Source organism: Oryza brachyantha, chromosome 8 (genome assembly GCF_000231095.2).
Source record: "Oryza brachyantha chromosome 8, ObraRS2, whole genome shotgun sequence".
In the NCBI taxonomy this organism is placed as follows: Eukaryota; Viridiplantae; Streptophyta; class Magnoliopsida; order Poales; family Poaceae; genus Oryza; species Oryza brachyantha.
Window position 1 is genome coordinate 17,018,663 of NC_023170.2, and position 16,661 is coordinate 17,035,323.

General features: G+C 44.6%; 3 protein-coding genes across 4 annotated transcripts; all 3 read left to right on the top strand.

Annotated features, from left to right (window-relative positions):
* Positions 1–353: 353 nt before the first annotated feature.
* LOC102713488 lies at positions 354–8,771 on the top strand. Of its 2 annotated transcripts, XM_040526750.1 has the most exons (8): positions 354–564; positions 662–753; positions 862–929; positions 1,186–1,274; positions 1,379–1,599; positions 2,354–2,398; positions 6,808–7,149; positions 7,922–8,771. In XM_040526750.1, exons 1-8 carry the CDS (start codon positions 434–436, stop codon positions 8,500–8,502), a joined length of 1,569 nt encoding a protein of 522 aa, XP_040382684.1. In that variant the 5' UTR covers positions 354–433; the 3' UTR covers positions 8,503–8,771. The 2 variants fall into 2 exon arrangements, 1 of the variants encoding a protein (XP_040382684.1); XR_005812315.1 differs by lacking the exons at positions 6,808–7,149; positions 7,922–8,771 and adding an exon at positions 4,566–5,096 and having other exon boundaries at positions 1,379–1,600; positions 2,157–3,129.
* Positions 8,772–9,841: 1,070 nt separating this feature from the next.
* On the top strand, positions 9,842–14,090 carry LOC102706030 (glycine--tRNA ligase, mitochondrial 1-like). Its single transcript, XM_040526662.1, has 9 exons — positions 9,842–10,434; positions 10,885–11,267; positions 11,348–11,465; positions 11,630–11,824; positions 11,953–12,177; positions 12,381–12,440; positions 12,566–12,646; positions 12,748–13,153; positions 13,243–14,090. The coding sequence occupies exons 1-9, from the start codon at positions 9,931–9,933 to the stop codon at positions 13,476–13,478; spliced, it is 2,208 nt and encodes a 735-aa protein (XP_040382596.1). The 5' UTR covers positions 9,842–9,930; the 3' UTR covers positions 13,479–14,090.
* Positions 14,091–14,105: 15 nt separating this feature from the next.
* Positions 14,106–15,674, top strand: LOC102713765 (UPF0481 protein At3g47200-like). The gene has a single exon (XM_040526663.1). It carries the CDS (start codon positions 14,123–14,125, stop codon positions 15,596–15,598), a length of 1,476 nt encoding a protein of 491 aa, XP_040382597.1. The 5' UTR covers positions 14,106–14,122; the 3' UTR covers positions 15,599–15,674.
* The last annotated feature ends 987 nt before the right edge of the window (positions 15,675–16,661 follow it).

Consider the following 16,661-nt stretch of genomic DNA (forward strand, 5'->3'; position numbering starts at 1 on the left):
TGCAGATAAGCCCTTCCCAAAAAACCATCGTCACTTTTAGATCCTCCTAAAGGACCCTGGTAAGGGCCACTGACAGGTGGGTCCGTGGAATGGTGGTCCCACATGTCATAAGGAGATGCTTGTTTTTCTCGCAGATAAGCCCTTTAAGAAAAGAATTTTCACGTTTCGGTCCTAGGGGCTGAGGCCGCTGACTGGTGGGTCCGTGAAATGGTGGGCCAACATGTCACTAGGAGGGAAAGCGAACCGCGTTTCCGATTGGCTAGAACGAACGGGAACCCCTACCGCTTCCCTCACGCCACCGCACGATCTGGATAAGCGTCGATGACATGGTGGGCCCACGTGACTCCGGGTCCCACATCCTGACGAGCATACTCTCTCTCTACACTTCTCGCGGCGGCCGCCGATCAGATCCGGTGCTTCTCGCGGCGAGGCGATGTCGTCGTCGGCGTGGTGGGCGCACGGCCGAATCCGCATCCTCCTCCCTGCCCTCTTCCTCGCCCCCGCGCTCTTCTTCCTCCTGTCTCCGCCCTCCTCCCCACCCTTCTTCACCGCCCCCGCAGCCAGGTACGCGCCCGGCCCCTGCCTCTTGCCTCCGATGGTCGAGATTGTTGCGGAAAACATATGGGGATCTCTTGTGGTTGGTCCTGCTTCTGCCTTCCAGGGAGGAGTCGCGGTCGGGGTCGCGGGTCATATGGGCGCAGCGGCGGGTGGTGGAGTGGCGGCCGTGCGGGTGGTGGCGGGCGGCAATGCCGGGTGAGGGCCTCGCGTGCGTCGAGGGCTGGGCTTAGGGGTTCGGGTAGTGGAGCTCTGCTTGAGATGTGGTGGCGACTTCGTTTTGAACCTCCTCCTCTTCTTCTGCAGCTCCGTCGAGGAGGAATGGATACATCCGGATCGACTGCTACGGCGGGCTCAACCAGCTGCGACGTGATGTATGTTTAAGCAATCTCGGTTAGCCTTTTTCTCTTCCGTTGTTAGTGGAATCAAAGCAGTGTTGCCTTGCTGGATTGTACTGTTAGACCATTTTGTTATGCTCAAGTGATTGAAGAGTCGTCGAAGCAGGTTGCACAATATAGTGGCATAACTCAGTTTTTAGAGTTGTACGATGCTGCAAGGCGAATGTGATTTCAACTGGCTATGTTATGTTTCTCCTTGTTGTAATTATTCTTCTGAACAATGCTGCTTCAGCTATGTGATGGAATCGCCGTTGCGCGCCTTCTGAATGCAACAATGGTTCTGCCCAAGTTTGAGGTTGCTGCCTACTGGAATGAGTCTAGGTATGAGAAGTCGTGATGAATGATTGTGCTACTTGTAGTTATACAGTTCATTTCTGTTCGAGATGTCGAAATGTAGTTCGGCACTTATTGGAATATTCTGTCAGTGGTTTCGCAGACGTTTTTGATGTTGATTACTTCATTCAGCAAACTAGAGGTTATGTGGAAGTTGTGAAGGACATGCCTGAACAGATAGCATCAAAAGAGCCCTTCAAGGTTGATTGCAGCAAACGAAAGGGGCATTTTGATTACGTGGAAACAGTACTTCCAGCTCTGTTGGAGCATCAGTATATTTCACTGACACCTGCCATGAGCCAAAGAAGAGATAGGTATTATTCCAACATAGTTGTGAATTGTGATGCCCAGTTCTTTAGTACCAATTATCCTACTAGCCATGCTTCAAATTGGATTGTTTCATTCCCAATTTATGTTATTCAGTGTTAATACTTGATAGTACAAGTTATCTTGGATCATGTTTGTTGTTAATGCTCTTAATATATTGTAAGGGATGGGTAGAATGAGGCTGTCGTGGAATTACCGTAGGAAATTCCAGTCTGATATGTTGCAGTAACAATAGGAGTTCAATATATAAAGTAGTTTGACTTGATTTGTAATATTCATGACTGATTCTTAAGTAGCACATTGGTAGCACCAAGCAGTATCGGAAATTATATTGGCCCTGTTATGTACATTTAATGTCGATGTCCAGTGCCTGATGTGACCATGTCAATCAGAATCATGCCTTTAAATGGATACTCTTTTTGTTGCTTTCATTGCTCACGATATTTCTGACTTCTAATAATTGGTATCAGTGTGCCCATTTAGCAGATTATATTATTTTTTAGTCTAACTTGCTTCAATCTGATGTATACGCCTATTTTTTAGAAATCCTTTCTATGCAAAAGCTTCTTACTGCCAAGGCTGCTACAATGCACTCCGCTTAAATAAGAATGTGGAAACGAAAGCTATTGAGCTTCTTGAGGACATACCAAAACCTTTCTTGTCTCTCCACCTGAGATTTGAACCAGATATGGTTGCCTACTCTCGATGTGTATACACCGGTCTGTCTTCCAAATCACTCGGTGCAATTGAAGCTGCACGTGGGGAGGACAGGAAGGCATTGACTGGTGAGGCTGCCCGTCTGTGGAGGAACCGTGGCAAGTGTCCTCTAACACCAAGTGAAACAGCATTTATACTAAAAGCATTAGGTATTCCCACAGACACAAACATTTATTTAGCTGCTGGCGATGGGTTAATGGAACTTGAGGGCTTCACTTCAATATACAAAAATATATACACTAAATCATCTCTCCTAACTCATGAAGACTTTGAGAAGATGCATGGCAATACAAAAGCCGCTCTCGATTACTATGTTTCTGTCAATAGTGAGGCTTATGTTGCCACATTCTTTGGAAATATGGATAAGATGGTAACTGCAATGAGAACAATGCAAGGGCACCAGAAGACTCTGGTCTTGAGTAGGAGGGCCTATGCAAACTACACAACTGTTGGACTGTCAGGGGAGCAACTAGCTATGGCCATGTGGGATGCCCATCGAGAGGAATATATCATGGGGAGAGGATCAGCCCTGCCTGAGCAGTGCTTCTGTGAATTCAAATTGTAACACAACGGGCACTTCATTTGATTATTAGCAATTAATATATGACTTCAGATGTGTAAACATGGAGATTTTTAGGTCGGTGACACCAATGCTGAGGATACAAGAAACTGTTTTTGATGAGATGGGCTTTCACAATCAGCATGGTGGCCTGGACTCTGTGGAGGGAAGATGGCTCTCATACAGATATGCATCATGGCCTGGCCTTCTGCATCTCCCGCAACTGTTTTCAACTTCTTGGTGAGTTCAAATAATTGCAAACACACTTTCAATTTACTCTCCCTGCATATTACAAAAATTGTGTCTACAAAACCAGTGACCTAGCTTTTCGTTCTGAAATGTCATGAAATTGAATATACCCACAAGGTTGCAATGCTAAAATTCATGAGATTATATAGATGGAATTTAACGATGCTCAGGAGGTAATGAGTTGTGAGTGATGAAGTAGTGATTCTGGTTGAGCTCATCTGTCACTAGGTATTACTCCCTCCATGGCTCCATTCCAGAATGAAGCTATTTCTACCACTCCAATTTTGTCCCAAAATGTAGACTCATCTCAATTAATCACAGTCATTCTCCATTTAATTTCTCCACCTACATTCACTTCTTAGTCAATTACAACATTCAATCATTTCTACCTACTTTCTTAGGCCAGTCTCAGTAGAAGTTTAATGGACAATAAATAGGGTGCCATGTAGACATTTTTGATAATGTGGCAAAGTATTAATGAAGAGAGATAAAATGAGTTTCATGGAGATGAAATCTTCTATGCACTGTTACCTAGACAGTTTGTATCTTGCATGTAACCTAGGAAACAATAATAGATGGAACTATGCATTGAGAGAGTGGTGTTTTATCCTAGTTTTAAATTTTTTAGATGACATGTCACTCTAGATAATCATATCCATGAAACTTACATTGAGGATGGTCTTAATACCCACGCCTAACTCTATAAATCCTTATATTTTAGGACGGACGGAGTACACTATAGTTACTGGTTCTGTTTTGTAGAGCCGGGTACAAAACTGAAAGAAAAATGGATGCTTCTATTATTTCTTTGTGATTATTTTAACTTTAGGATAGTAGAACTACGTCTATCTTTTATTTCTTCAATATGGAGTTGTTCGGTACTTGATGCCCAATCCATTTTGGCTTCTAGAAAGAGAATCGGAATCCAACGACTATTGGTTTGAGTCAATGAGATTTGTGTTTAACAAGTTACTCTGGCGGACACCCACGATGATGTGCGAAGTTGCGTAATCAACCAAGATTGTTAGTGTGCACCAATTATCTATGGGTTATGATTTATGAAAACACTTAAACAAGATGTTCAGTTGCATGGGTCGTATTCATTACTACATAGCACTAATAATCTGTTAAGACTAGTGGTTTGTCTCCTAGTTTCCAACTTGACCAGTGCATTTAGATTAACTGGAAGATAATTGGTCGGTTTTTGAGCATGTGAGCTTTGGACTACCACTCGAATGTTGGGCAGATGACCAATGACAGTTCACTCCTTCACTCAGTTCACTAGTGCAGCAGCAAGCGATATACGTGATGCTGATTCATTTCCTCTCTTTTCTTTGAAGTGGAACGGTGCTAAATTCATTTGTGATGTATTTTTTTCTTCTGTGAAAGCATGTCATTAAATAGTTTGACCTTGTGTGAACATGCAGGACTTTCAAGTCAATTAGTTAACCTGAGAAGGAAGCCTCGCAGAAACTTCCCAGATCTTTTCTTGTACTTGTTTTAGTCATATAAAAACTCAGAAGATGCATACGCCCAGTATGAAAGCTTATCTTCGCTCCAATCAGAAATTATTAACAAAGGAAATGTTGATTTGAAGATAGTTACTTAACATAAGTTGGGCAAATTGCCAATATTCTTTTGAAGGAAATCAAGAGGTCAACTTAGGTACGTTAGCTTGCTATGGACCTCTAATCTACTTGCGAACTAGCATAATTGTATGGTCTGAATTGATAAAGCGTCATACTGTATGTCCTCCACACCTCCATTGTCAATTTCTGCACTATCATACTTGCTAGCTTTTCCTTCCGTCGAAAAAAATCTTCATTTTTAGCCGATATTGTATAAATCAATACAAAGCCATAGAGATTATAATGGCTTTACCTTTTTAAATCCTAATGCATGTGTTCTCTAGTTTTTCAAATTGTAATGTATTTGTCTTATACTTTACCAAATTTCAATACAACCATTACTTAAGAAATGAATCTTTCTTGGACAAATAAGAAAAACTTTGTAGAATGGTGACAGTAAAATAATTGTATTGTATGGTTACTGAAGCGGTTGAGGTGTTCTTGCACAATCTGACACCCTACCTTTTCGTTTTTGTTTATACCTATAAGCTAAAATTTAAGTTTTTAACCTTAATTAATTTTGGGGTTTTTTTTATTACAGTTTATTTTGTGGTTTTGGCTTTTAGATTGCTAAAAAGATGTATATAAAAGTTTTATTTATAAATTATTATTCGTTTGAAAATATGCCTTTTGACTTTTTTTTTCGAAAAGAAAAGATATGACCCCCTCTTGAGACTATTCTTGTATAAACACGTGCAGAAAATTCCGAGAGTATATTCCTGGTTCCGAGCATACTGAAAAGAAGTGGAAATAAGAAAAATTAATTGGGTACGGATGGTGTAAATTAAGCCCGCATTGGAACGTAGGACTTCTTTCAGGAATTTTATGAGAATTGAACTATTTCTTTATTATTATTTTTTAAATTCCTACGTTTCGGAGAGACCTTAATCTGAGAAAGGGTTTTGTTTATTCAAAATATTTGGCACTTTAGTGTTTGCAAGTGTTGCCATTCTAAATTAAGATTATTTTTGTCCATTCTTGTCCTATAATAAGTTTATTTGTGAAAATCAAGCATTGGGGTTTATCACCCTCATCTTTTTCACATTGTTTATGCTATAAACCAAAATTTGAATTTTTAATCTTAAATTTGGAGTTGGTTTTGGGTTCTTTTATCGTAATTTGTTTTTTATCCTTGGCTTTTAGATCTATAAACACATATATATAAAAGTGTTATTCAAAAATTATTTTTTAATTATAAATATGTTATTTACGATCACCCTTATAAAAACAAATAAATATATAGATAAAGTAGGTAATAATTGTATTAAGATTTTATAAAGTGGAGGTTATTTTAGTCTTTTTATATTTTATTGGTATATTTATGATAAATAGAAAAATAAAGTTATTTTAGTACGGAGGAAGCACCGTATTGGATACTGGATGAGCACGCCTGGGCACGTGCTTATATATCTAACCATGGGTTATCACCTACAATGAAGTGGTCTGTGGTCTGGCGGATGGCTCCGAAGTCCAAACCCATCGACCATGGTTCGTCCCCATACATCCACACGAAGCATCTACATATACATTTATTAACCTATTCTACACTAGGGAGTACATACCTACATAATTGTATGTACTTCCTATTAGGAAAGAAAATATAAAGAAAAATAAGGAAAACGAGAAGAGTTAATTGAGTCTTATCAATTCATACCTATCATACTATACTAGTATACTATTGTGTATATAGATGTAAAATGCAGACAGGATCCCCATTGATACAATGCTAAGGTACTATACACTGTACACACTACACACTGCTGCTGCCATGAAGTGGTTGGCTATAAAGGAAGCAGCTTCTTGAAGTGCCTGCCACCACTGACTAGCTAAGCTATTAACCATTTAACCCAGCAGTAGTAGCAGCAGTAGCAGCTGAGTGCCATCCTTATCGCCTCTCGTCTCCTCTCCTCTCCTTAGACCTTAAGCTAAGGCACAAGTGAGGTGTGGACACATCATCACAAGAAAGGGTTAACATATGGGCTTTGTCCTGTCGTCTCTGGATTTATCATCTGCTGCTTCTCCTGCGCTGCTGCATCGCGAGCGAAGGGTACCAGGGTGGATCGCCTACGGGAAGCTAGTGATCAGGGGCATCATCACCGTCGTCGCAAGAGGGAAGAAGAAGCCTCCTCTCCTCCGCGCCATGACGACGAGCCGCCGCCGACGCAGCGGCCGGTGGTGACGACAGCTGGAGCGCGTGTCAGCGGTGGCGGTGGCGGCGGTGTGTGGCGCTCATCGGTGGTCGCGGAGGACGTCGAGCTGGCTGTTATTGTGGCGGCGCTCACGCACGTCATCAGCTCCACGGCGGCAGAGCCGACCACGGCTGTTCCTCCGGTGACGGCGGCGCAGCAACGAGCTGCCACGGCCACCATGTTCGGTCAGCAAGGTACGTTCGTACGGATAGTTACGTCTCATATTATAGGATTCGTGGTTCACAGCATGGCCTCTAATTCGTCTGAATATATTTATATTCTCTATAGATAATCGCATCTTCCTCTCCATGATCACTTAGGCTCAAATTAGTGAACAGACCCACGTAGCCTAGAAAATTTCAGACATCTTATGAACTTAAATTGGGACAAAAACAAAAGGGTGGGTGTCAAAATGTATGGTGGTTGCGTTGCGGATAGAAGTGATTTTCTAGCTAGAATAAACAAAAAAAAATGATGCGTAACACTAGCAAGTGTAACCACGCGTAGCTCACTTTGGCCATCAACGTGGCAATGGTAATGGATTTCTGCTTATGAGTTGTGTAACCCTGGTACGTACGATGTGGTGCCGACAGTGCTGTAGACTTTGTATGTGACTCTTCCTTGTAGACTTTGTACTATGATGATGATGATACTTGTAGACCTTTGTACTATGACGATGATACTTGCATGAGTAAAGTTAAACTAATATATCGAATTAATTCTTCTTCTTCTTCTTGATACGTGTCTCCTGTTCTTTCGATATTTTAGCGTGTGGCTCTTCCCTGTAGACTTTGTACTGTGATCTCTGTACTATGATGATGATGCATGAGTAATAATTTCACATTAAATTAATGTCTCGATTAATACTTTTTCTTGATACATGATACGTGTCTCGTGTTCTTTCCATGTCTGCCTCAATTTTGTCGTGCGTGTGCGCATGAATCATGATGGATTGATGAATTGCAGGGATGCACCAGCGCGGCTTTCCTCTGCCGTCGAGTGGATCAGCAGCAGCGACGCCGTCGCCGTTGCCGGAGCAGCACCAGCAAGGGGCGGTCGCTCGGCCGCGCTACCGCGGCGTGCGGCAGCGGCCGTGGGGGAAGTGGGCGGCGGAGATCCGGGACCCGGTGAAGGCGGCGCGGGTGTGGCTCGGCACCTTCGACACCGCCGAGGAAGCCGCCCGCGCCTACGACGCGGCCGCCGTCCGCTTCAAGGGCTCCAAGGCCAAGGTCAACTTCCCCGACCAGGTCTTCGCCGCCTCCCGCCACGTCCAGCTGCCGCAACGCCATCATCACCACCTGGCCGCCGCCGGCACGGCGGCCGTCGCTCCCAAGGAGGAGTTCCCCGACCTCAGTAGGTACGCGCACATTCTGCAGAGCGGCGACGTGGAGTACGGCTTCCACGCCGCAGGCCCTGCCGGACTAACGCCACCCGGGCAGTCGTCGTCGTCGTCGTCAATGCCGCCGGCGCCGCCATCCGAGGATCACCGTGGCGAGGATCTTAACCAAGAAAAGAAGCCTCGTTTTGGACCATCTAATCTGATCTAATTCCAAGTAGCACAGATAGAACACCCTTATACAAAATCATAGAATTTCTGCATCTTAGCATAATTATTTTTAGAGAATTCTGGTTTATGCACTTTTAGTACAACTAGAAAACAGGATTAGTCTTTTACTTGCAAGTATGGATACTAGATAGTAGAAAAATGTATATGTACATGAATGTACATGTCAATATGTCGTTATGGCAACTTAGGAACTTGCTTGGAATTAAACGTAGACTAACGTCCAAAACATCACATTGAATTTTTGACACCTAAATAGAGTATTAAATATACATAAACATTAAAACTAATTACATGGTTACGGAGAAAATCATGAGACAAATCTTTTAAATCTAATTATTATATGATTATCTATAAGTGCTACAGTAACTAAGAAACTACGAGATATTTTGGGTCTAATTAATTCGTTATTAGCACATGTTGATTATTGTAGCATTTATGACTAATCATGTACTAATTAGGCTTAAAAGATTCATCTCACGATTTCCTCCATAATGTATAATTAGTTTTAGTGTTTCAACGATAAATGTTTCATCTGATCATAATAGTACATAATAATATCTTTAAGAGAATAATGAAATGATTTTCTTTACTAAACTATAGTAACTATATTAAAATAATTCTAAGGGCATGTTTAGTTCTTAAAATTTTTTCCCCAAAAACATTACATCGAATCTTTGGAGACTTAAATAGAGCATTAAAAATAGATGAAAATGAAGCCTAATTACACAATTAGAAAAAAGTCATGAAACAAATCTTTTGAGCCTAATTAGTTTATGATTAGCCATAAGTGCTAAAGTAACCTACATGTGCTAACGATGGATTAATTAGGCTCAAAAATCCGTCTCGTGGTTTTCAGGCGAGCTATGAAATTTGTTTTTTCATCTATGTCTAAAAACTCAGTGCGATATCCCATTAAATATCCGACGTGATATAATTTTTTTTTCTTTTTGCGAACTAAACGGAGCCTAAGTATTAAGTATAAGTAAAAAAAAATGAGACTAAAGATTTTTGAAGCTATTAAAAACTCAGAACAAGCTCTTTAGACCAGTGGGTTGCATAGTCCAACAGCATTGAAGATGAAGCTGGTCTAATGAATTCACATCATCAGTCACCATCAGCAAGAGCAAGAGGGCCGAAGAAGAAAACGAGAAAGGAAACCATGGAATCGGATTGGATCGGATCAGATCCCATTTTCGCACCACTCGCGTCCATTTTTATTCCCCGACGGCGACACACAGCCCCCCCCCCCCCCCCCCCTCTCCTTCCATCCTCACCGTCCATCCCGGCCGATCCAACGGTCCAGATCACTCCTCTCCTGACCTCCCTCGTAAATACGGCGAAAACCAGGGGGCAAACCGGAAAAGTAGCCGCGATCTTTTGTGCGCCGCCGCCGCCGCCGTCGAAGGCGATGGTCTTTATGCGATTCCGCCCCCGTCTTTTTGGGTGCTCGCTTTTCAGTCCCTCTAAACCCAGAACCCCAACCCTAGCCACCGCGTCCGCCGCCGCCGCCGCCGCCGCGCGCCGACGTAGAATTGTTTCCATGGCGGCGTCGTCTTCGTCGGAGGACGCGCTGCGCCGGGCGCTGGCGGAGAGGCAGGCGGCCGTGGACGCGCAGGCGGAGGCGGTGCGCGGGCTCAAGGCGGCGGGGGCGGATGTGGAGGCCGCCGTCGAGGCGCTCAAGGCGCTCAAGGTGGAGGCCGGCGCCGCCGCGCGGAGGCTGCAGGCGGCCGTCGGGTCCGGGGGTGGTGGGGCCGCCGCGCGGGAGGAGATGCGGCAGGCGGTGGTGAACACGCTGGAGAGGAAGCTGTTCTACATCCCGTCCTTCAAGATCTACCGCGGCGTCGCCGGGCTGTACGACTACGGCCCGCCGGGCTGCGCCGTCAAGGCCAACGTGCTCTCCTTCTGGAGGCAGGTCAGGCCACGAGCATATCTGAAAATTTGCTCTTTTTTTTTTTGTTTCCTTTCATGCTTGTGCAATTCATTCATTGAGGGTTAAAAGTGTCAGCTTTTGCATCTAACTCGTCGATATGTTCTAGCGTAGTTACTTCACATTGACGAGAGAGTAGCACTGGTAGAGCTGATTTGGTCCATCCATCTATATGGGAGGAAAATGTTTCTCACGTCAGTGTATGGGTACTAATAGGGAGTTGTGAAATGACTTTCTTTACCATGCGACAGTGTGTTATTGATGGTTGTGGGTTATGCCTATTTGCTAATCTGTATTGCAAAGCTGACTATGTTCTTCTTGATCACTTTTGTAGGTTTAAATTTGATTTTGTATAGTTTGATGTCTTTTATTTTGGTCCCTCTTTTCTTTGTTTGGGGTACTATTTAGTCACCGTGATCATTCCTTTCTTTTCAGCACTTCGTTTTGGAGGAGAACATGTTGGAGGTTGACTGCCCCTGTGTGACTCCTGAGATCGTCTTGAAGGCGTCAGGACATGTCGAGAAGTTTACCGACCTCATGGTTAAGGACGAGAAGACGGGAACATGCTACCGTGCTGACCACCTGTTGAAAGATTACTGCAAGGAGAAGGTTGAGAAGGATCTCACCTTGTCTCCTGAGAAGGCTGCGGAATTTAAGCATGTTCTTGCCGTTTTGGATGACCTTTCAGCAGAGGAACTTGGTGCAAAGATTAAGGAATATGGAATTGTTGCCCCTGATACCAAGAACCCGCTCTCTGACCCCTACCCGTTCAATCTCATGTTCCAGACATCCATTGGCCCTACTGGTCTTAGTGTGGGGTAAGAAGATTAATGTTTGCTGTTTAATTATGTTGGTATGTTGATTGATTGAATGTGTTCAATTTTGTGTGAACAAACAGGTATATGAGACCAGAAACAGCTCAGGGTATTTTTGTCAACTTCAAGGACTTGTACTATTACAACGGGCAAAAGCTCCCTTTCGCAGCAGCTCAAATTGGGCAAGCATTCCGTAACGAGGTCTGTGTTTCGAAACATTGTCTTTGCATTCTGCATTCTGATTTACATGCTTGGAGGAATTTGGACTTGTCAACTACTCCAAGACCAGTTAACTGACTATGCCATAGTTTCTTAGAGAGTTCTTTCTTTTTTATGTACTCACTTTTCTATACCATGCAAATCAGATCTCTCCACGCCAAGGTCTTCTACGTGTGCGTGAATTTACATTAGCTGAGATTGAGCACTTTGTAGATCCTGAGGATAAATCACATCCAAAATTTGCTCATGTTGCTGGTTTGGAGTTTTTGATGTTTCCAAGAGAGCTGCAACTTTCAGGGGAGTCAGCCAAGTTAGTGAAGCTTGGGGAAGCAGTTTCAAAGGTGTGGAGTTGTTGCCTTGCTAACTAATTTGCAGTCATTGAATTGGGCTTTTTTCTGTTATTTTTGTGTTGATAGGTGTTACTTATCTGAGCTGTCCTTTTCAAATGTTATATCTCTTGTTTCTACAGGGAATTGTTAATAATGAGACACTTGGTTACTTCATTGGGAGAGTCTATCTTTTCCTAACACGTTTGGGTATTGATAAGACCCGGCTACGCTTCAGGCAGCATCTACCTAATGAGATGGCCCATTATGCTGCTGACTGTTGGGATGCAGAGATTGAGTGCTCTTATGGATGGATAGAGTGTGTGGGCATTGCTGACAGATCTGCGTATGATTTGCGAGCTCACTCTGTAAGCTCATGACATCTCTTTGAATTATTTTGCACATATTACTTCTCCTTTATATATTTTGCAGTTGGATTTTGAGTTTGCTCATTGGTTATGTCGCATTTGGGATTTATGTTTCTTGTTTCATACATGCTAACAATCATGTTATATTTACTGGCCACTGGAGTAGTAATGTTGAGTTTGCTTGTCCTGTTGCTGTTCCACAGGAGAAAAGTGGTGTTCCACTTGTTGCTCATGAAAAATTCTCAAAACCTAGAGAGGTTGAGGTGAGCTAAACTGTTATGTCAGATTTTTCACTATTCTTATGCATGCGTGATTAGTAACATATATTGAATATTCTATACTAGATTTCTGCTAATCTGCGCGCTGTTGCTACTATTTTATATTGCAGAAACTTGTTATAGTGCCCTCAAAGAAAGACCTCGGGCTTGCTTTTAAGGGGAATCAGAAGATGGTGGTTGAAGCATTGGAGGTAACTTTTGCTGTACCTTGTCTTTATTTTATTTCTTGTCAGTTTTCTTATGTCTACCAAAACGGCAAGTTTGTTTTATTGACTAATGCTTGGACTGATAGTCTATGAGTGAGAAAGAAGCAATGGACATGAGGGCTGCCCTGGAATCGAAGGGTGAAACAAATTTCCAAGTGTGTACCCTTGGAAAGGAGGTGGTTATTACCAAGAAAATGGTATCCATCAGCATGGAAAAGAAGATGGAACACCAACGAGTCTTCACCCCATCAGTCATTGAGCCTTCATTTGGCATTGGGAGGATAATCTACTGTCTGTTTGAGCATTCCTTCTACACACGACCTAGCAAATCGGAAGATGAACAACTCAATGTCTTCCGGTTCCCTCCTATTGTTGCTCCTATCAAATGCACTGTGTTCCCCCTGGTAAAGAATCAGGAGTTCGATGCTGCTGCGAAGGTTATTGATAAAGCACTAACAGCCGCAGGCATTTCACATATTATTGACACTACTGGTATGCATTAAACAATAACAAAACAGTTTTCCCCATATCTGAAGATAATATTAGTATCTTAAAGTATACTATGTCCTTTGCCTGTGCAGCCATTTCTATTGGGAGGAGGTATGCAAGGACAGACGAGATTGGTGTTCCTTTCGCGGTAACAGTTGACTCTGCGACAAGTGTGACAATCAGGGAGAGGGACAGCAAGGAGCAGATCCGATTGGGCATCGACGAGGTGGCATCAGTGGTGAAGCAGCTGACGGACGGGCAAAACACCTGGGCCGATGTTTCATTCAAGTATCCCAGCCATGTTGGTCCCCAAGGCGATCAGGAATGAAAAATCCAACTCCTGTTTGAAAGAAGTGTCCCAGCTTGGAAGCTTCTTCATCCCCCAATCGCCATGAAGATTCACTTGAATCACTTAGAAAGAAAAAAATGGCTCTTTTCTGGTTTCATGCAATCTGGCAAGAAGAAAATTTGTCTACAGCACCTGGACGCCCTTACATCTCACCCCATTGGTTTTTTCCCTCTCTTTTCAAAAGTATTACCTGATTGGCATATTACAAATACAAAACATAGCATTTGATTTTCTACTGAATTTGCTCTTTTTAACTTGTAATGTCAAAACAAGAACTGTTCACCCTACCTTCCAAGTTCCAACAAGTGGGCTGAAACTTTGAGTTAGTTTACTTTTCTCAGTTGGACTCAGATGGCTCTGCCTGTCTCTAATGTTGCTTGAGGATTAAGGTGAAGCCGTGAAGGTATTGACTGGCTGCTTCAAAGTTGAATCAAAGCAAATCTTATACGGAGAATTTGCTCCTGCTCGGTTGATTTCTCGGTTGTCTTTTCGAATTTTCCATGGATTTCAAGCTTTAGTCTAACATGGAAGCTGCATTTGTCCCTTCCATTGCATTGCATTTTAACCCCTGCCTACTAGCTGCACTTTGTCGCCATTCCCGCCAAAAGCCCTGACCTGCTGCGATGGGTCCCACTGACCGGCCGGAGCCGGCCGCCGGCGGCGAGTCCATTGCCGACGAGGGCAGCACCGTCGTCAAGGAGTGTTGTGCCGACGAGGACGCCGCAATGGACGAGATGTCGGCTTGCGTGCAGCGCCGGCCGGGGGAGGAGGAGTGCGCGGACGCCGAGGCCGACGAGATGGCGGCGAGCATGCAGCGGCGCGTCGACGCGCTGCCGGGGAAGGCGCACGAGAGCGAGCCGTTCACCATCTTCCGGGTGGCCGGCCCCATGCGCGACCGCAACCGCCACCTCTACGAGCCGCAGATGGTGTCCGTGGGGCCCTTCCACCGCGGCGCCGCCCGCCTCCGCGCCATGGAGGAGCACAAGTGGCGCTACCTCCGGGACCTCCTCGCCCGCAACCCCGGCGACGCGCCGCTCGCCGCCTACGCCCGCGCCGCCAGGGAGCTCGAGCCCACGGCGCGCCGCCGCTACGCCGAGCCCGTGCCGCTGGCGGCGAGGGAGTTCGCCGAGATGCTCCTCCTCGACGGCTGCTTCATCATCGAGTTCTTCCTCAAGGGCGAGGACCGCGCCGCCGACGCGCTCATCGACGCCGCGTGGGCCATGCAGAACGTGTACAACGACCTCTTCCTCCTCGAGAACCAGCTCCCCTTCTTCGTCGTCGAGCGCTTCTACGACATCGCCACCGGCGGCCTCGGCCGCGACTACCTCGTCACCAACCTCCTCGCCAAGTACCTCACCATGGACACCCCTCAGGACGCCGCCACGGCGCGGCCGCCCGACGGGGAGATCCTCCACCTGCTGCACCTCTACTACCACTGGTTCCTGCCGCCGGAGGACCGGACGAACGACAGCGGCGGGAGCGGCACGAGCAGCAAGGAGGAGGACGAGGCGTGGGACGAGTGGCTGGCGAAGCCGGTCCACGAGCGGGTGCCGTGGCTGATGCCGCCGGCGACGGAGCTGCAGGACGCCGGCGTGACGTTCCGCGCCAAGCGATCGCCACGCAGCCTCGTCGACGTCACGTTCAGCCGGCGAGAGGGCGCGCTGGAGATCCCCACCGTGGGGAGCTACACCAACCGCGCCATGCTCGCCAACCTCGTCGCCTACGAGCAGAGCCGGGGTCGGTGGGAGCTGCAGCGCGTGGCGAGCTACGTCCTCCTCATGGCGTCCGTCGCCGACGGCCGGCGCGACGTGGAGCTGCTGCAGCGCGCCGGGGTGCTCGCCAGGGGGGACGACGAGACGGCGGCGTTCTACGCGCACCTGTGCCCGCCGCCGGAATCGGTGAACAACTGCTACGACGAGCTGTACCGCCACGTCCGGGAGTACCGTGGCCGGAGCTGGAACCGCCACCGCGCCGTGCTCGTGCACGACTACTTCAGCAACCCGTGGACCAGCATGTCCGCCGCCGCCGCCGTCCTCCTCCTCGTCCTCACCGTCGTGCAGACCGTCTACACCGTTCTCCCCTATTACCACCCCAGCTAACCACACCAAAACATCATTAAAAAAAGTAGTATTTTTTTTCAAATATTATGTACTGGATTATTTCATGGATTAGATACTTGGCATTATAGAGATAAATTAAATATTTTAATAAATATTCCATTCATTTTATATATACAGTGAAGTCCACTTTTCTGCATGATTATTGTCAAATGTGATATCTAAAAATCTCTATATATTCTTTTAAATGGATATAGTAACTTAGAATAAGTGGTTTATACAATACATATGAACATTTTTTTAAAAAAAGAAAGTCGTATCTTTAGAAGCATAGAGTAAGGCCATGTTTAGATGGCAAAATTTCGTGGGGGAAGAGGTCACATCGAACGTTTGACTCGACGTCAGAATGATTTTTTGGACACAAATGAAAAAACGAATTTCACAGCTCGTCTGGAAACCGCAAGACAATTTTTTGAGCCTAATTAAGACGTCATTAGCACATGTAGGTTACTGTAGCACTTATGGCTAATCATAGACTAATTAGGCTAAAAAGATTCGTCTTAAGATTTCTCCCATCACTGTATAATTAGTTTTTCGTTTCATCTATATTTAATGCTCCATTTAAATGTTCAAAAATTTGATGTGATGTTTTTGGAAAAAAATTTTAAAACTAAGCAAGGCCTAATAATCTACTCCCTCTATTCTTAATAACACAATAAATATGACATATCTTAATGAAAATTTGGACATTGCTTAGCAACTAGTAAGCTTTTAATTGCTTACATATACACACCACTTAGGGGTGTTTGGATCTAGGGATTTTTTCCCTTATCACATCGAATGTTTGGACGTTAATTATGAGTATTAAATATAAACTGATAACAAAACTAATTGCATAAATAAATACTATTTCATTAGACGAATTTTTTAAGCCTAATTAATCTACGATTAGCAAATGTTTACTGTAGCATCACATTTACTAATCATGAATTAATTAGGCTTAATATATTCGTCTCACGAAATAGTCTTAGAGTATGAGGTGAGTTTTATTAATAGGTTATATTTAATACTTCTAATTAATATCTAAACATGTAATGTGACACTA